Raw genomic sequence first — 20436 nt, forward strand, 5'->3', positions numbered from 1 at the left:
GGAGAGTAGCAAAACATAAGACAGCAATCAGACAATTTGCATTTGTTTCCTTCTTTTACTAGAAATCAGTACCTTAGAAAATTTACAACTGTAATTAACTATCACATATTTTCTCACTTTGATAGGGCATAAAAATGTTTAGAAGCAGAAGAAAAGCCCATTGTAAGGGCTTAGATACAAAAAAAGAATGTTATTTAATTTTTCTTTCGTCTAATGTTAATTTATGCATAAGCTAATAACATATTTGTTGCCGCTAATAACATATTTGTTGCCGCTCTCAACCTGCCTCCCCTGTGATCCCTGCCAGACAGTTACCATTTCAGAGCTGATGACACTTTTGCCAAAGAAAGGCAATATGTTGTTAAATTTCCATCCTATAGACACATTTAATTGCTAGCTCTCTGAAACCCGATGTTGTTAGATGGTCTAATCCTCTCTAGCTGTTACAAACAAAACAGCATACTATTTGGAAGACAGGAAGAAGAGAAAATTGGATATACATAGTTTGGTCGAAAGGGAAGGGTATTGTTGACTGTTGAGGGAGAAAAAGCAGAAGGGAAGTTTTCATAAAAGAAACATAGGTTACTTTTATGTTCAGTTAGAATATAATTAAATTGTTGTACGTTTTATAAATGAATAATGTATTATACTGCTGCCAAATCACCTATAGAACCTACACAACAGTGCTTGAAGAAATGCAGAATCTTCAGAAGTTGATGCTTTAAATGAAATTCACCATGAATAAAACAAGTCCCATAATGACATTTTAAAGGTCTAATTCATAAAAATGTTATTAAAGTACATTATTTATACCTGCTTTGTGTGGACTTTTGCTCTTATTCATGACTCTCACAATGTATGGCTATAATCACAAGAGTGCATAATGGAAGCATTAATTCAATCTGTACTTAGGCAAGATATTGTATCACCACAATAAAATCCCAACTATATTCATTTAAAGGGCAGAATTTATTGCACAGAGAACTCTCTTTTGCAAAAAAAAAAAAAAAAGAAAAGAAAAGAAAAGAAAAGAATGTCTTCTATCTCACAGCCTCAAATATCTACTTCCATTCTGAAGTTTAGTGTAAGATAGTCTAATTGGTGTAGGCTTTTTAATGAAATACTTCTTCATGTACATTTTGAAATCTAGAGACTTGGATACTGAGTTGTGATATTAAGGTGATTCAGTGCTTTTATATAAAATTTCTTCTAGAGAAGCTAAATGTAATGATATTTAAATCAAAATTATCTTTACTCAGATTTTAAACATGATTTGCATATTTAATATGTATAAACCTTCAGTAAAACACATGGTGGAATTCAATTAGTTTATTTCTAACTCTAGAGTTATCAAAATTTGACTTCTTGACTTTCTACTTCTTGTTGGATGAGCTGCAATAGTGCACTGGAGATACTTTTAGACAAAGTGTGAATATATTTCTCCCTACGATACTAGATTAACTCTGTGAGTTGTGAAAAAGGGCTCTTTATAAATTATACTTCTAACACTGAAAGAAAGTGTTGTCTTTGATCTTGTAGGTAAAAAGCTCTATACCCAAGGGAATGAATTAATTCCTATATTTAATAAGATGCAGTCATTAGTAGACAACTTAAGCATTCCTCCTAGAGCTGTACAGTTAATCTTTTCAGCACAGTAACACTTTTACAATAGTTCTGGGTAAGAGAAAGCCTTGACTGCATCTGTATCTGAGATAAGAGAAAAATGACATATAGCAAAGAGAAAGATATTTCAAATATAAGGCAAATAATACTACTGATTGAAGATAAAAATTAATTTCCAACATGAAATATAGGTCTTACTGTCTCAAACCCAAAAATGTTGAACACTCAATTTTAACTCTGTATACATGACTTAGTATTTAAATTGATTTTGCTTACCAGAAAAGTGCCCAAAGATGTTCCATTGTTATATGGTTACAACTGACAGCGACAACATTTTCTCAGGTTTCTGAAATAGATCTTCCATGAAATTTGGAGGTACCACAAATGATTTACTAGGCATTGAGACTTACTGTAACCTCTGGGTGCAAAGATTGTCTAAGCACCCTCGTTGAGACAGCCACTCAGAAAGGGCAGTGGAAGTTATGTCTCAAATCAAAGGCCAGGCAAGTGTCATTTGGCTGTAAGTGACTACTGACATAAACCAGCTTTGAGCAAGGGCTAAATAGAGATAGACACCATTAATGAACCAGTATAATATGTCTATCGAAAATAAATGTATGAAAAGGTATCAGAATTCTTTTAGATTATCTATAATATCTTTCCTATGAAATTATATTTTAGTTTTATTTATCAGACTCTTCAGGCACCACACAAATAACTGCCTTGGAAAGCTCAAACTATCTTGTTCTTGATTTACCAATAATTATAGCAGCCTATAATTTTGCACATTCACTGTGATTTGGGCACATTTCATGTTGTTTTGTAAACAGTGTCCGACTTTGAGGGTGGTATTATTATTTCACAAACAAAGAAAATGTGACTTAGTGAAGATTCGGTCCTTTGGTGAAATCACAGAGCTTTCTGGAGGCAGATGGGATTTGACAATAATCCTTCATCATCCCAAACTTGGCCTGCTTTTGTGTGAACTTTTCTTGAAGAAATAATTTTAAATTTATTCTCTAGAAAAAGAAGGAGAAAAGAAGAAAGCTGAGAAGAAAGTTACCACTGAAACGAAAAAGAAAGGTAAATTTAAAAGCTATTCTAACACATAAGCTACTCAACATTCACTTATAAATTTACTGGTAAAGCTATCGAAGAGAGAGAAGGAGAGTGAAAGGGAAGCATTATGGTTTTAGAATTGTATCTGAATGGCTTTGGATCTATTCTCGTTTTATTAATATCACATTAACATGAGAGAAAACAAAAGCAATCAAATTTAAACAAAACAGTTTTACTGACCTTTTCATTTATGAACATTCTTGCAATTTCTAAGTATTGCAGATAAATTTGAAACTTACTGAAATTTAAAAGAAAATTCAGGGCTGTAACTTTTAAAACTTTATTAATGATTGCTTTTCCTTAAGAATGACTGCTCATTTCTCTCTAAGCTACTGCTTTCCTTGACTGGACTTGTGAATATGAATGTGAATATTAATATTAAATTCATTATACTTAATATAAAATGTCCATCAAAAGAAAAATTGTTTTATATTGATGGAATGAAATAATTGATGGATTTGTTGTATCTTATATTATGTGTGTGTGTGTGTGTGTGTGTTTAAGTCGGCTGTTTACAAGTAGTATCTCTGAATCCCCAAACAGGTCTTAGAGATTTTTGAGCTTTGTCAAATTTCAAAGTGTCAAAAAACCCAGGGGACAGTCAACGTATTTTGTATAATATGCTATAGAAAATCTGCTAAATTGCTAACTAATAATGTCATTAAATTTTCCACTATTTAATGTTTTCCCTTAGCAAAAAAAAAAAATGTTCTCTTCTTGAAGATAAACCTCCCCTAAACCAATAGTCTATTTCAAAGATGCAGCTTTATTCACACTTGACATGACTTATGGCTCTGATTTAATATTCCTCCATACAAGATGAATTGGAAACCTTCATGGCAGTCACACATGCCTTGAAACATGTAAGAATTAAACAGGTAGTGGCTTATAATTTCCTTATTTTTTCAGCAGAAAAAGAAGATGCCAAAAAGAAAAGTGAGAAGGAAACTGACATTGATATGAAAAAAAAAGGTATTTCCTTTTCTTTGTTTCCTTGGTCAGATTATGCCCAGGATGTTTGTTTCATTGAGAAATCTGAGAGCAACATATACAAATTGTATGTGAATGCTTATATCCAACCACTTCCAAGCAAAACATCTAGTAGACAAAGTTGAACAGGCAGGAGTGTGCATTTAGTCTAGCAGGTAAGATACCCTGTCCTGCAATGCAGTATCTGGGTTTGAGTCACAATTCTGGTTCTTGAGAATGGGATTCCTGCCAATACAGATCCTGGGAGGCAATGGTTATGACTTCAGCTGATTTCTTGCTACCCATGTGGGAAACCAGGATTGAGTTCTTACCTCCTTGCTTCAGCCCTAGCCCAGTTCTAGTAATTGCAGGCATTTTGGGAATGAAGCAGTAGATGGAAATTCTCTGTATCTCTTTTCTCCACCTCCCCCACCTGCTCCTCTCCTCTCCTCTCCTCTCCTCTCCTCTCCTCTCCTCTCCTCTCTTCTCCTCTCCTCGCCTCTTATTTCACTTGCTATCCATCTCTCTGACTCTCTCCCTTTCCAATAAATAAATAAATAAAAAATAAGACAATCAGGCAATCTGGAAATAAAGCTTAATTTTTACAGCAAGATATATTTTATTCAAAACTATTGCAAAGAAAGAACAAAATCAGTTCAAACTCAATTCCACTAAAACAAAGAGTAAGGGATGTTTTCAGTTAGGATGGGGATCATAGGCCATCTGTGTTTGCAAATTGATCTTACCAAAAAGAAAAGTAAGCTTTCTTTCCCATATAATCATAGCAGGGAGAAGTTTTACAACCTGGAGCAAGACAGCCATGGAGGTTAGACTCCTGCCCTCCCACAACAACTGGGAGATAAGGGCACTATCTTGATGACTAAATTTCAAAGGGTAGTTCTTACATCTCTGAGAAAGGCATTTCTGGGTTATAAAACTTGAAAGTGGCTATTAAAAAGATTTATATGTCAAACAGGCAGAGAAAAGATTTACAATAAACAAGTTTTCTAAAGTAAATGAACTAAGGAAAATGAGCCTAAATTCAGGATCTAAGGTTGAACCAAGCCCAGGGCCCCCTTAATGAAACTGAGAAGTCCAAAGTCTAATAAGCCACTTTGCAAAGGAAACAGCAGAGACAGGATAATGCACTCCATTTTGAAACAGCATGATTCAACCGTTTCAACAACTTTGGTTTTTGCTTTAAATTTAATTTTGCTTGTATTCTCATTCAAACATACGTACTGACTTCTATTCAAGTGAGGCCTAAGTCTACATGGAGAAGATACTTATCTCAAATATTAGGGTTTGGAAATTAGTAATCTCACCCCAAATATTTCCTCTACCAGGATCAGTGGTGCTTGAACGTCCACCATTAGTGTCATTGGTTTCCTTTGAATTATGAAGGAATTTTATCTTCTCTTAAAATGCCAGTCTCTGGGTTTTGACTGTGTGTGAGAGAGAGTGTGTGTGTTTGTATATGAATGTATGGGTGTAGAGTAGGGTAGGTGGGAGTGGTGGTAAAAAAACAAAAGTAAATCATCTCAGCAATTAACAAGTTGAAGTGAATGAGATTTCCAGATCTTCCCTCGGTAATGGTAGCTGATGCCCTGGAAAATGAAGCAGTAGATAACCTTAAACAAAGACATAGCTGAAAGGTAGCACATTGTCTCGGGAGAACAGGCTGGGCTCTGGACTGGATGACATTCAAGACAATTCTACTCCCCCTATAGAGTAATAGCAGATGTGAGGGAATGATTGTGAGAACTCTTTAAAGAAGGAGACCTTAGGATCTAAATGAAGTAAGGATAATTCCTAGCAAGTAGCAAATAGAAATGAAAAAAAAAAAAAATCCCCAAGAGAAGGCCGCAAGTGAAGTAAAAGTAAATATTAAAAGTTGCATGGTTATATGGCTTATGAAATGAGAAAAAAGAGGCATTCAGACATTCTGTGAGTGTGGGAGTTGATTACTAACTACTTTGCTTCTAGATTTCCATTATTAAAATACATTATGGTAAGATTTATTACATTGTTGAATATTTATTGCTTTTATTTGAAAACTTTCTTATTTTCCTGATGACATATATGTCTTATCATAAAAAAATAAAATCACAATTCTAACTGTCTGACAATACTGAGAAACTGGTGGCTTGGGGTGTTGGATCTGTGAGAGTTACTTGATTGGATGGTAAGGACAAACAAGTTGCTTCTTTCTGTGTCATCAGCTTTACTAAAGGATTTGCAGTAGAAAGTGTTAGAGCATAAAGGGTTAGAATTTTAATTTTCCAGGTGTTTGTGATATGTATGCAAGCTTAAAATCAGAAAAAAATAATGCTATTGGCAAAATTCATTGATTTGTGTGCACTTGTGTGCCTGCCTGTGTGTAAGTGTTTGGTTGATTTGGTTTGGTTTTATATTTTTGGAAATGAAGACAAAATGTGTTTATATATAATGAGTTATGCGAAAATCTGAACCTTCCATGCAACCAGGAGACCTGTGCTATTAGTCCAGCAGTCATGTCAAGGACATTGTGTACCACTGGCAGGAAAACTGATGATGCCAATATCACCTACTGCAAGGCCACTGCTTGGCCACTGAAGCAGACACTGTGTAGGTAATCCCTCTGAAGCTCCTGGAAGGGCTGTTCAACTTGTGTTAAAAAACAGGCATGTCCTCCTTGGAATGCATTTTCTAATTATAGAATTGTCATTTTTTTACTTTTGATTACACAAAATACCATTGGTTTTTTACAAATCAGCTAAACTTCCAAATGAGAATATGTATAAAATCCATTTTCTTATAAGCACTTAGCACCCAAATACTCAAAACTGTGTTTGTGTGTGTGTGTGTGTGAGAGAGGGAGAGAGAGAGAGAAAGAGAAATAAATTCAATTAGTGTTTTTTTAAAAAACTCATGTTTGTTTTTAATGTTTCATAATTTTCCAACTACATTATACATGACAATATGGTTTGAAAACAGGTAGTTTTAAGGTTATTATGAAAGTAGCAAAATTTATAGAGATAATGAGGGGAAATTGAGAATAATCAGAAAACTTGAAGAGCTGGGGTGCACATGTTATTTCTTTATAAAACAGCAGAACATGGTAGAGCATACACTATCCCTCCTGTAGCACACAGCAGTAAAAAATTATAAGGCATACAACTTTCTTGGATGCTTAATGGTGCTGTTATGACACTTACACTGAATGTTATAGTATGTATCTGATCAAAAATCTACTTGTTTTATTTATATGCTTTATTATTTTATTGGGTTACACGTATTTGTACACATAAACACTTGCAAATGAACATAGGCTTAAGTTCTATTGATTGTTAAGTAATGCTTTACTGGATGGAGCTAACTAAATCACACTTAGTAATGATGTATGTTAGGGAAAATTTGGATCAGGTTTTATAGGATTCAAAATTGTCAGCCTGTCAATTAACAGTTTTTGAAATCCAGTAATTGGTACACCAAGGTTAATTATAATAATCTCCTGTTTAGTATGTATTTGAAATTTTGCATGGTAAAACTCAACAAATACCTTCCACTTAATATCAATATTTTAAAAAGAGAAAAGATAAGGAAAAACTTGCAATGTTATAAGGTACTTTTAAACTATCATGAAGTAAAGCAACCAAAAGAAGAAATAAAATCTGTGAAAAATCTCACTACACACCAGACTTTAGTGGTAGACATACCAAACACTCTTGTTAGCACATGTACAGGAGATGTTTCAATTGTTGGAAGGACTGCAAGAATTTAAATCTAGGGGATGTTACTGGGTTACCAAGCAATAGGGCGCATCATTAGTTAAGGAAGTTGCTTCATTCAGCAAAGCTGCCTCTTCCCATCAATAAATACTGGAATTGGAATTAGTTACTTACTGGTGTCTTCATTTGCCAAGTAATTTGTCTGTTTTGCCAAGTCATTTTTGCTTTGCAATCTCAGGCAAGTGTGCTTAATTGGTGAAATTTTCTATGTCTCCAAAATTCCAGACAAAAGTGAGTCTGAGAGATGTAGATTTTTGGCATTTCATTTTTTCCAAGCAGAAGGGAGATAGAATGAAGAGGAAAGAGAGAGCCGCCACAGTATCTAAAATAATGATGATGTAATAATAATCCTTCGATATATATCAAAAGATAAAAATCATTTAAAGGAGATGACTTTTGAAGGCCTGAATTATACAGTAAATACATCTATCAATGGATCCCCCCAAAAGCTGAACAAAATAACTTAATCAAGCAACATGAAAAATTATGTAATTTAAAGTGCTCACAAGGTACACTTAAATCTATTTACATTGCTCTGAGCCTAAATTGCAAATGGAAATAGAACGAATATTTTACTTCTCTTCATTCCACAATGTGAAGCTTCACAGAAATAATTTTCCAATTCCTTGAGACAATAATGCTTTAAAAAATTTACAAGTTTATCTTATGATGAAACAGTTATAACCTTGGAAAAATATATAGCTCAACAAAGAATTTAGGCCAAAAGCAAATCAACCCATTTTTCCCAGGTTGGTTTTTTTTTTTTTTTTGAATTACAAGTCATTCACTTTTTAGAGTTAAATTTACAAGTAGTCTATATGTTTATATATTTATCAGCTATTAAAATAATTTTGACATAACAATTCATAGATATAATGGTATTATTATTATCAATGCCATTTTCAAGAATTATTTGTATGAAATTATAAATTAGAGGAAGAATCCTAACAGAAACTCCCTGGCTTTTCTGCAATAAGTTGTAAGAAAAAGACAAATTCATTTATTCATAAATTCCTGCCTTGTTGCAGGAACTACTGGCAAGATGCCTGCTATATGCCAAACATTATACCAAGTGTTGATTACTCAGAGGGAGATAACTAGATATAAGATGTGCCTCAGAGGAGTTTTCTGTTTAATGAGGGAGGCCCTGGGTGAACAAGGAGACATAATGTCCACAAGCACAATTTGAAGGAAGTAGGTTTGGCTGAATGATGGAGAACAATGGATTGGAGTGGGGGAGTGCATTAAATAGAAAAGTTTTTTTGGAAACAGACCTCTCTGAGATACATCAGGTAAGTTGAAATCAAATGTCCTGGAAAGACCCAGTCATTAACAAATATATCTTTACATGATATGTGAATATGTTTCTGAATATGCAAGTGTGTCTTTGTGTATAATGTGTTTTTAAATATTTTTATTTATATAAGGTGAACAAATTTCTTATATACAGATTTAGGAGCATAGTAATACTTCCCACCCTACCCTACCTCCTGCCCATTTTCCCTCCCACCCTCCTCCCTCATTTCTTATTTTTTATTTTAATATTTAAATGGCATACTTTCATTTTATTTTTAATCATAAACTTAGCCCTACACTAATTAAATAATTCAACAAAGAGTAAGAAGAAAAAAAGCACCATTTCTCAACACTAAAGACAAGGGCTATAAACAATCATTAAATCTCAAAATGTCAATTTTAATCCTGTGCATTACAGTTTTTGGTACTCTATTAGTTACCACAGATCAGTGAAAACATATGATATTTATCATTTGGGGACTGGCTTATTTCATTAAGTGTTAATAGTTTCCAGTTGCATCCATTCCTTTACGAAAGACAGGGTTTCATTCTTTTTATGGATGAGTAGTATTCAATATATATCACATTTTTTATCCAGTCATCAGTTGGTGGACATCTGGGTTGATTCCATATTTTAACTATTGTTAATTGAGCTGCAATGAACATGAGGGTAGAGATAACTCTTTAATATGCTGATTTAATTTTGTTTGCAGAAATTCCTAGGAGTGGGATGGCTGGGTCATATGGTAGAGTTACTTTCAGATTTCTGAGATACCTCCACAGTGTCTTCCACAGTGGCTGTACTAGCTTGCATTACCACCATTAGGGTAACTTTTTCACTACATCCTTGCCAGTATTTATTATTTTTGATTTCTGTATGGCAGCCGTTCTATCTGGGGTGAGGCAAAAACCTCATTGTGGTTTTTATTTGCATTTCCCTGATGGCTAGTGATCCTGAACATTTTTTCATGTGGCTGTTGTGCATTTGAATTTTATCTTTTGAAAAATCGTTTTTAAAGTCCTTTGTTTATTTCATTTTTTTTTGATTTTTTAACTTTCATTTAATAAATAAAAATTTCCAAAGTACAGCTTTTGGATTACAGTGGCTTTTCCCCCCCATAATCTCCCTCTTACCTCCAAATCCTCGCATCTCCCTCTCCCTCTCCCATCCCATTCACATCAAGACACATTTTCAATTATATTTATATACAGAAGATCAATTTAGTATATACTAAGTAAAGATTTCAACAGTTTGCACCCACACAGAAACACAAAGTGTAAAGTATTGTTTGAGTACTAGTTATACCCTTAATTCACATAGTACAACACATTAAGGACAGAGATCCTACATGGCGAGTAAGTGCACAGTGACTCCTGTTGTTGATTTAATAATTGACACTCTTGTTTATGGCGTCAGTAATCACCTGAGGCTCTTGTCATGAGTTACCAAGGCTATGGAAGCCTTTTGAGTTTGCCGACTTCGATCTTATTTAGACAAGGTCATAGTCAAAGTGGAAGTTCTCTCCTCCCTTCAGAGAAAGGTACCTCCTTCTTTGATAACCTGTTCTTTCCACTGGGATCTCATGCTTATTTCTTTTTTTTTTTTTTCTTTTTTTTTTTTCCTTTTTTTGACAGGCAGAGTTAGACAGTGAGAGAGATTTAAGAGACAGAGAGAAAGGTCTTCCTTTTCCATTGGTTCACCCTCCAAGTGGCTATTATGGCCGGCGCGCTGCGCGGATCCGAAGCCAGGAGCCAGGTGCTTCCTCCTGGTCTCCCATGTGGGTGCAGGGCCCAAGGACCTGTGCCATCCTCCACTGCACTCCCGGGCCACAGCAGAGAGCTGGACTGGAAGAGGAGCAACCAGGACAGAACCTGTGCCCCGACAGGGACTAGAACCCAGAATGCTGATGCCACAGGCAGAGGATTAGCCTAGTGAGCCATGGCACCGGCCCATGCTTATTTCTTAACTAGATTGCTTGTTTTGTTGTTGTTGAGTATCTTGAACTCTTTATAGATTTTATATATTAGTTCTTTATCAGTTGCATAGCTTGCAAATCTTTTCTCCCATTCTGTTGGTTGCCTCTTTGTTTAATATTTGCTTCGCAGTGTAGCTTGATATAATCTCATTTGTGTATTTTAACTTTTATAGGCCAAGATTTCTTGGAAAAGAGTCTAGAGGCTCAATCTATAAAAGCAAAAAAAAAAAAAAAAAGACAAATGATGTGTGTTTATATGAAAGGCAAAAATAGGAAGAAACGTGTTGATGTTTAAATTTTATTAAGAATGTAATGTGATATTCTGATAAGAACTTATTTTTAAATTTGTGTTTATTTAAGAGTGACAGAATAGGAGAGATACACCCAAATACACACATACACAGAACACACACATACAAACAAAGCACTCCCAAATGCTGATTCCCTTTACAAATGTCCATGATCTACGACAGGACAGTCTGGGTAGAGTGAAACTGGTAGCCAGAAGTGAGTTCAGGTCTCCCACATGAGTAGCAGAAAACTGGCTGCCCAGGGTCTCATTAGCAGAAAGTATGAATTCCTAGCCAGAGCTAGGAATTGAACCCAGGTAACCTGAGAAGGGACACAGGTGTCTCAACAGGTATCTTAACTCTTACCCCTGAAGATTCTTCTTTTTTGTTTTTGTTTTTTTTTAAATATGAGGTTTTAAATATAATAATCAGTATAGTTTCTAGTTAATGACCTGTGGATAGGTCAGATTACATAGATTTTTCAAAAGAAAAAGAGTACAGAATCCAGAATTAACACACAGGGAAACCCAACATTGAGTGATTAGTCCCAGGAAAATAAAACAGGAGAGACTAAAAAGGATTGCCAGAGAGGTTAAAGAAAAAACATAAGAGTTTTATATTAGACATATTTCACAAATGGATATTTTTGGAAACAAGTTATTAAATTTATGATAGCTGCTTAGAAGTTTTGAGATGAAGGCATAAGAGACAAGGGCAATCATTACAGTGAAGGAATAATGCCAACTTGAAATGGTATGTGCAAAAATGGAGCAAAGACTACACAATTTGGGACAAGGGAGGATTGTGGCTTTATTAGGAATAAATTGTCATTTTATTCTTGTTGCTGTTGTTTTGTCTAGTTTTGCTTTAGGATGCTAATTTTTATATACTGTTAAATAAAAACAAAATAGGAGAGATTGCTCTTCAATAGTACAGTGGAAATCTAAGAGGTCATTTAGAATTCATTGTTTGATGAGCACGAGTGGAAAAAATTACAAATAATACCACAGATGCTCTAATAAGAATGTTGGTGTTTTTAGGTCATAAGGAAGAATCTGTACAGATAGGCTTTTTAAAGAGTCATGCACTTGCAACATAGACAATATAAGATTGGGTGTCTTCCTTGCTAAAGATAAACTCCGATAATAAATACAATGTGAACTGAAAATTTCAATTTTAGGGTTGGGCACTGTGGTGCAATGGGTTACAAGTGCTTGGGCCCCTGCCACTCACATGGGAGACCCAGAAGAAACTCCTGACTCCTAACTTCAGCCTGGCACAGCCCTAGACATTGTGGCCATTTGGGGAATGAACTAGCTGATGGATGTGCACTCTTTCTCTTTCTCTCTCTCTCTCTCTCTCTCTCTTTCTCTCTTTCTCTCTTTCTCTCTTTCTCCCTTTCTGTGGGGAGCAACCCGGACTAGACTGTTACTGGAATTAAGACTTATTCTATGCATCTGCTCTCCCACAATATGGCGCTGGGAGAGAAGAAAACAGCTTCTACACAGCTGCCTCCAGTTCAACCAATTAACTGTAGGACTTGCTCCTGATTGGAGGAGAGCAGCGTACTCGGTGTGTGGGCAGCCGAGTTGGGATTGGCAGAGGAGGACTATAAAGGAAGAGAGAGACGGCATGCACCAGGAACATCTAAGGGGAACATCTAAGGGAACACCTGTGCAGTCCCCCAGAGAGCCGGCTGGCAGTGTGCCGCTCCCCTGCGGAAGTGGGGAATGTGGCCAGGGGGAACTGCCCTTCCATGGAGGTGGAAGGGACAGTAGCCAACCCGGGAAGAACCAGCAGCAAACCCGGGGAGGGCCGAGCAGACGAAAGAACAGCGCAGGGTCCTGTGTCGTTCCTCCACGAAGAGGGGGAGCGACATAATGGTGCCGTGACTCGGATAGGAAGCCTAGGCAGGGCTTAGTGTCGTTCCTCCACGAAGAGGGGGAGCGACACTTTCTCTCTCTCAATGTCTTCTTATCTGTAACTCTAAATTTCAAATAAGTAAATAAACCCATAAAATCTCAATTTTAGAAAAATGTTTCAAAAAATTCCCCTGTGTTTACTGAGATACCTTTGTGGGACATTTGTTAGCAATATTCTTTAATGATCATTCATTTAGTTACAATATTCCTCTAGGATTACACTTTGAAATACTTTTCTGGCAATGAATCGATCAGGTAAATCTAGTCTAGTATAGAGTTCATGAATATGGTATTGTCTTTAGTGATACCTGCGTATTTAATTCTATAGAATATTTTATCTCTCTTTTAAAAAGATTTATTTATTTATTTATTTATTTATTTATTTGAAAAGCAGAACTGAGAGAGGAAGAGAGAGTTGTGTAGGGGAAGGGAGAAACACAGAGCCAGAGGAAGAGAGATATCTCCAATCTGCTAGTTCACTCTCCAGATGGCCACAATAACTGGAGTTTGGCCAGGCTGGAGCCGTGAGCCAGGAACTCTACCCAAGTTTCCCATATAGGTAGCAGGGCCCAAGTATTTGGGCCATCATTTGCTGCCTTCTCAGGTGCATTAGCAAGAAGGTGGATCAGAAGAAGAGCAACTGGGCTCAAATAGGCATGTGATGTGGGATGTGGGATGTCAGTTTTGCAAGCAGTAGCTTAACTCACTGTGCCACAGTTCCATCTGCCAAAAGAACATTTTCAACTAGTATATAAGGAAAATCATACTAAACAGTACAAGCTAAAACTTCTGGATGTTTGACTTTTCTAAGATCTACCCTGTCCTTGAGAAATTTCAAAAAATCATTTATAGAAGCTCATGTTGGTTATCTCATTTAATTTATGCCTGGAACACACTAGAATATCATTTATTTTACCTTTGAATGTTCTATAACAATTTGTTCTATCTCCTGGAGCTAGCAGCAGCTACAGATCCCTAACATTTTTATATGATAAGTAATTAAGTGTAATTGCTTTGAAATATTTATATATAGATATAATAGGACATGAGCCAACATAGTATCTTTCACATGTGTCCATGTTACATTTCAGTGTAAAGAAATACTCTTCTAATTTACAGACATATTTTTGAGAAGAGTATAGAATATTTTGTGATCACTCTGTATCTTTCTACTGGAAAACCACCACATTGTTTTAGAAAGCATATTAGCCTGCTGTAACATAACAGCTGAGGCCAACTAACATTAGAAAGAAAAAAGGTTGGAGCAGGCATTGTGGCATAACTGGTAAAGCAGCCACTTCTGTTGCTGGTACCTTCTATGGGCGCTGGTTCAAGTCCCAGCTGATCCACTTCTGATCCAGCTACCTGCTGATGCACCTGGGAAAGCAGTGGATGATGGCCCGAGTTCATGGGAACCTACATCCATGTGGGAGACCTGGAGGAAGTTCCTGGCTCTTGACCAGCCCTGGCCTATGCAGCCATTTGAGGGAGTGAACCAGCAAATAGAAGATACCTCTCTATCCCTCTCTCAACTCTGCCTTTCAAATGAATAAAATAAATCTTTAAAAACAAAGAAAGAATAGAGGTTTAATTTAGTTCATGGTTTTCCATGCTGCAAATCCATGCACCACAGTGCATGCTTTTGTGAGGATCCCATGATAGATGTTGTTATCATGTTCCTGCCCATGCAGGAAGCCAGAAAACTGGTCAGGCCCAGGCTCAAGACAGTCCAACAATCCTCTCAATTGTTTATCAGAGTCCAATGAAAAATACTTTAATCCCTTAATGGCAGGCCTCAACTAACCTAAGGGTTTCCCATTAAGCCCTACCTCTTAAGGGGTTCCACTTCTAGACATTGGCTTACTGAACATCAAGCTTCTGATACACTTTCAGGGTAGAAACATCTAAAACACAGCAGAAAGTTATCTCCTTTTTGTATTTTGTAAAGACATTTTTGGAAAAAAATTTACTAATGCATGTGATAAGTACAATTTTTATATATATTGAAGTCTAGATACATTGTTTTCAAGATACATTATAGTAATGTGGTACTTTATATCCAGTTATAAATTAGTACACTTTACACATGCTTGAGTGATACTGGGACAATTATATTAATATATGTATTAGATAATATTTTTATCAAATTTGTTCAGATGAGTAAATAATTGGAAACCTAGAACTAATAAGATCTGATGAAGCTAAATTCATAGATTTGCCTTGGCGGGGCTCCATAATTACAAGGCCATAGTGGAATGTTTTCAGGTTAGCTTTATAATCTCAGATAGAGGAGGTTGCAAGTCTGAATTCAGAGGATGGCAACTTGACTGTATTAAAAACATTTACCATGCTTGAATGCTTTGAAAGCAAGAGAATATATTTTCAAGTGTTTTGCAATCATGGAAAGGATGTAAGACAATAGCTGCTTATTTCCTGGAGGGTAAGAGATTCTGTAATGGAACAGCAGAGAAATGGCTTCTGACTTGTTACTTCACATAATATCTTTGACGCCTTTGATATTACTTCTAGATCAGCCAGAGAGAAGCTAACATTACCATCATGACCTAATGCAGAAACCTCTGAGCTAATCTTCTGCATTCTCACTTTCTGTTTGGATAACACAAAAGTGTGTTTGGGCCCAAGGCAAAAACAATGTAAAGCCACTTTGACTTAAAAGGAGATTTTAAATATTTTTTTAAAATTCATAAGGAAGAAACATTCTTGTTAAAATTTGTTTAGGCCTATAATGAAGGATGATACTGTAGGTGGCTGTTCATATATATATATATATATATATAAATATATAGACAGGCAGAGTGGACAGTGAGAGACAGAGAGAAAGGTCTTCCTTTGCGGTTGGTTCACCCTCCAATGGCCGCCGCGGCCGGTGCACTGTGGCTGGCGCACCGCGCCGATCTGAAGGCAGGAGCCAGGTACTTATCCTGGTCTCCCATGGAGTGCAGGGCCCAAGCGTGTTCTTATATTTTTTCATACTTATTTTGGAGAATAAGGATGACCTTCCTGTTGAAGAAAGAAACAAAAGCAACTGTAAACCAGAGGTTGAGAGAATTGTTACCTTTGTTTTTTTAAGAAGATTTATTTATTTATTTGAAAGAGCTACAGAGAGAGTGAAAGAGAGAGAGATCTTCCATCTGTTGGTTCACTCCTCAGGTGGCCACAATGGCCAGTGCTAAGCCAGGTCAAAAGTCAATAATCAGGAGTATCTTCTGGGTCTCCTACATAGTGTTCAGGGACCCAAGGACTTGGGCCATGTTTCACTGCTTTCCCTAGGCCATTAGCAGGGAGCATCTGGAACACAAACCACTGCACATATGGGATGATGGAGTCTCAGGATGTGGCTGTACCAACTACACCATAATGCCAGCCCCTCTGTTATCTTTTGTAAAGTACTTTCAACAAGAAGACTTGAAGTACATATGAGGAAGGAAGCATTAATAAGTAGATGATGAATGCTTCTTCTCTGTATGCACAGATATATCAGTATTTAAGTACTTCCTGTAACTATAGCAGATAAATTATGCTTTATATTTATCATGATTTCTTTTTTGAAAAAATCATAAAACAAAATAATATAAACCAAATAGTCTCTTGAAAACAGCATAAATTAGGTTTTCACAAGAAGATTATAGAGTGGCACTAGTGAGATATCAGAATAAGTTTCTTTTTATCTCAATTTGAAAATATAGGGAGGTTTTCATCACTGTGTTGGGGAATTACATGATTCTTTGGAATCTGAGACTTACATTTAAGAATATAGATGACAAATATTTAGTCGAATCTTGCTATTATATAACCTGAAGTCCTATAAGAATGTTTTTTGTGAAAGTAAAGCTTAGAAAACATCAAAATGATATCTCCCTGTATTCCAGCTTCTCTAGGTATACCAAAAGCAGATTTTCAAACTAACATAGCAAATTCTACAAATATGCATTCATTTTATTGAATATTTTAAAGTAATAATATAAAAGTTTTTACTTAATAATTCTTTTAATAATTACACCAGCTATGTTATTATCCCTGTTTTACAGAAAGGGAAAGTCAGGATTGGAGTAGTTAAGTAACTTGTTCACAGTTATCAGCGAGAAATGGAACAAAGGCAGAAGGAAAGTCACCCAACAGAGCTTCAGTGTGTTATGCACCTGCAAGCATTTTATTTTGTTTCCAATTGTAGGAAATGCTGGCACTGACCACTGCAGTATAGTGATGTTTTGTTTCTCTTTTAATTTTCTTTCCTTTTGTTTTTGAAATTCATTTGAAATGATATTGAATACTGTTGTAAGCATGGGGGAAAGAAATGCAGAACATATCTTACAGGTTTCATTCTCATTTTTCTTGTAGAAACTGTACTTTGCTTCTTTCAGTCACTCAATATATATTTGACAAACCCATAATATATGCAAGGAAATCTGCCAAATATTGGAGATAGATCAGTGAAAGAAACATGGTATCTGTTTCAAAGGACCTTAGAAATTGGCAAATGAAAGACAATTATAGGGTAGACACAGGGCTCACATTAAGATGAAGGCATAGTACAGAAAGGTTTTCTTTGTTCTGGTAGGTTGGTGACTATCAGAAATTTGAACAGAAATGCTACAGGCTTACATAATTAGGAATTTTCTCAAAACACGTAACATTTACTTTTAAGCAAGATGGAGACTGGCACACACAACATTTTGACAATTATTTATCTCTGAAGATTCTTGCCTGTACAAGTGGCAGGCCATTAAAAACAGGGAATTTATTTTTAGGCTCAGAGTAAACTGGCTCTGAGTTGAGCTTGATGCAAAAAGGTCATATGATTTCATCAGAGTAAAGTTTAACTCCCTCTGTTTTTAGATTCTGCCCCTTTGGTCTGGATAATTTAGCTGTAAGTCCCTCTTTGCATTCCCTCTTGTTCTTCTATGAGAAAAAGAACAAATAAGTTTCCTGGGAGGAAATGGAAATTTTTAATTAATTCACCTAAGTCCTTCATGGGCCCATTCCTGAACAAATCATTTGGTGAGGATGAAGGAGTTATCTGATTATTTTATCTTAGGCTCTTGGTCCTCTTCCAATAAAATATTTATGTTAACTTTGAGATATGTGGCCTGAAATAGGGTCGAAATATGGTTCCTCACATTAGGGTAATAAAATCACAATAAAAAGGAGTAGTTGCTATGTTAGGAAACTAATATGTTCTCTTGAAGAAAATATTCCTAGGCAAGGGGAATGCAGAAGACTTTATTTTTTTCTATTCATCTACAAAATCAAATAAGAGAGAATTTTTTGTTTCCTTCTGTGGAGAGAATACTTAACTGTTTTGTTAAAACAACTGAACCTAGATAATATACTGTGACCAACAAAAGCAAATGAAATTGAGGACAATGTTGTGTTGTAGCAGGTTAAGCCAACTCCTGTAATGCTGACATCCCCTATGGCTGCCAATTTGAGTCCCTCTGCTCTGCTCTCCATTCAGTTCCCTGTATGCTTGGAAAAGCAGCACAGGATTGCCCAATTGCTTGGGCCCCAGCTACCCAGGTGGTAGACCCAGTTGGAGTTCCTGGTTCCTGGCTTTGGCCTGGCCCAGTCCCAGCTGTTGTAGCCATTTAGGGAGTGAACAAGCAGATAGACGATCTCTCTCTTTGTAAATCTTTCAAATGAATAAGTAAAATATTTTAAAGAAACAACAAAATAAATTACAAGTTTCATTAATAAAAATATTACGTGTAGTGTGAAATCCTTCCACTGTATGCCACTATATGTTGTAGTATTGAATTATTGAATCACACTCAGATAACAGTTTTGGTAAAGATCTGTTGAAAAAAGCCATATTATATTCAGAAGAAAGCACGTAAGAAATATGGATATTTAATATGGCAGTGAGGAAAGAAGGAGAACACCAAAGTCATGCTTGTAACTTTGATGTACTCTCTTACTTAGGTCTAAACCTGTTGTTCATTATCCCCAAAAACTAGAACTCTAGAAGACAATATGGGATGTTCATGATTATATAGTGAATGATCTAAGATTATGAGATTTACCATTGGAAGAGTTCATACAGAGGAAAAATGTGTAACTTTTCCATAATTCTGGAGACAAGTTCTGTAAGAAGAAAGATTGCATTGAATGTAAAGAGATTTGAAAGATTCTGTTTTCCAAAATTAATATCTGGTTACAGGAAACTGATGTTTGGTGGTATTAGGCTTTGAAATGAAGATTCTTTTATGATTACTCTTAAATTTGAACATTTGTCAACTCTTCTAGCAGGTTAGTTTTCTTTTAAGACTTATTTATTATTTATTTGAAAGGCAGAGAGAGAGATATCTTCCCTTTGTTGGTTCATTTCCCAAATGGCCACAGTGACTGGGGGTAGTCCAAGCCAAAGCAAGAATCCAGGAACTACACCTGGGCCTCCCACATGAGTGCCAGGGGCCTAGTATTTGGGTTTTCATTAACTGAATTCCAAGGCACACTAGTAGAAAACTGGATTGAAAGTGAAACAGCTGGGGCATGAACCAGCAAGCCTATATGCCACAAAGCTGGCCCTAGGGTTATTTTATTTTATTATTTTTTAAGAAAGTGTGGTCAAGAGTTGATTCTCTGAAATGATGTCACAGTAAATGTTCACTATACATGAATTCACAATATCTCTCCTGTCTACTCCAACATAAAACATTACTCTGAATCTAATCAGAGCCATGTTTTATTGATGTCTGCATTTACCAAGGATACTATTTTTTTTAATCTTTTTTTTAACTTTTATTTAATGAATATAAATTTCCAAAGTACTATTTTAAAAGAAGATGTACTGTATGTATAGAATAATGATTAATTTTCCTCATGACAAAGAAGTATCTTGAGACATCCTGGTAGGATCACTCCCTTGACAGTAAGCTTAAGATAGGAGGGAAATTTTCATGATTATTTATGATACCAAAAATGGGGAAATTTTTCAGGCAACAAAATATTGTATGCTGTAAGACAAGAATTGTGATCACTTTTTGATTTGTCTGTTGCAACTAATTGATAAATAGATTTACTCTTTCCCCAATTAAAAGGTCACAAAATAATTCTTTGCCAGGAAGAAAAGGTAGCAATTGTGTTAGTTGCCCATATTATGTTAGTGATGTTAATCTTAGGATATGATATCCAAAATATGAACAAATGAAGAAGCTAATGCTAAGACATTAGAAGTAAAAACCAACAAAAATAATTGTTCTGAAAGACATCTTGCCAATGTCAAGGTAGGTACATATTCAAGTTATGCAAAATAGAGATTATGCAATTTGTAAAAAAGACACCAAGGGAATGTTGTGAAAAACAGTCCAAGAATATGGTTAAATATTTGTAACTTATCTCATTTAAAATCTGTATAAACATCAAAGTCCCCAGGAATGTGTATAACTTATTATTTTTGCTCCACTATCCTTCACATGAAGTAGGGGTTGACGAGTATTTGTAAAGTTAGTGC

The 20436-nt window shown here is 35.7% G+C and overlaps 1 protein-coding gene and 1 long non-coding RNA gene across 3 annotated transcripts in view; one reads left to right on the top strand and one right to left on the bottom strand.

Annotated features, from left to right (window-relative positions):
• Window positions 1-2039, bottom strand: part of LOC149126490 (uncharacterized) — a 56822-nt gene extending 54783 nt beyond the window's left edge. Inside the window, exon 1 of one of the 2 annotated variants that reach the window (XR_016234506.1) lies at window positions 1900-2039. This is a non-coding gene — a long non-coding RNA (uncharacterized LOC149126490). The remainder of the gene's footprint in view (window positions 1-1899) is intronic. The other variant, XR_016234505.1, reaches the window with a different exon arrangement.
• TRDN (triadin) overlaps window positions 1-20436 on the top strand; it is a gene marked incomplete at its 5' end in the record, with an annotated part of 426652 nt that overhangs the window by 186574 nt on the left and 219642 nt on the right. The window contains 2 exon segments of the mRNA NM_001082743.1: window positions 2647-2706; window positions 3652-3714. Coding sequence (NP_001076212.1) covers window positions 2647-2706; window positions 3652-3714 — 123 coding nt within the window.

Source organism: Oryctolagus cuniculus, chromosome 5, assembly GCF_051225735.1.
Source record: "Oryctolagus cuniculus isolate XC-2025 breed Fujian yellow rabbit chromosome 5, ASM5122573v1, whole genome shotgun sequence".
Taxonomy (NCBI): Eukaryota; Metazoa; Chordata; class Mammalia; order Lagomorpha; family Leporidae; genus Oryctolagus; species Oryctolagus cuniculus.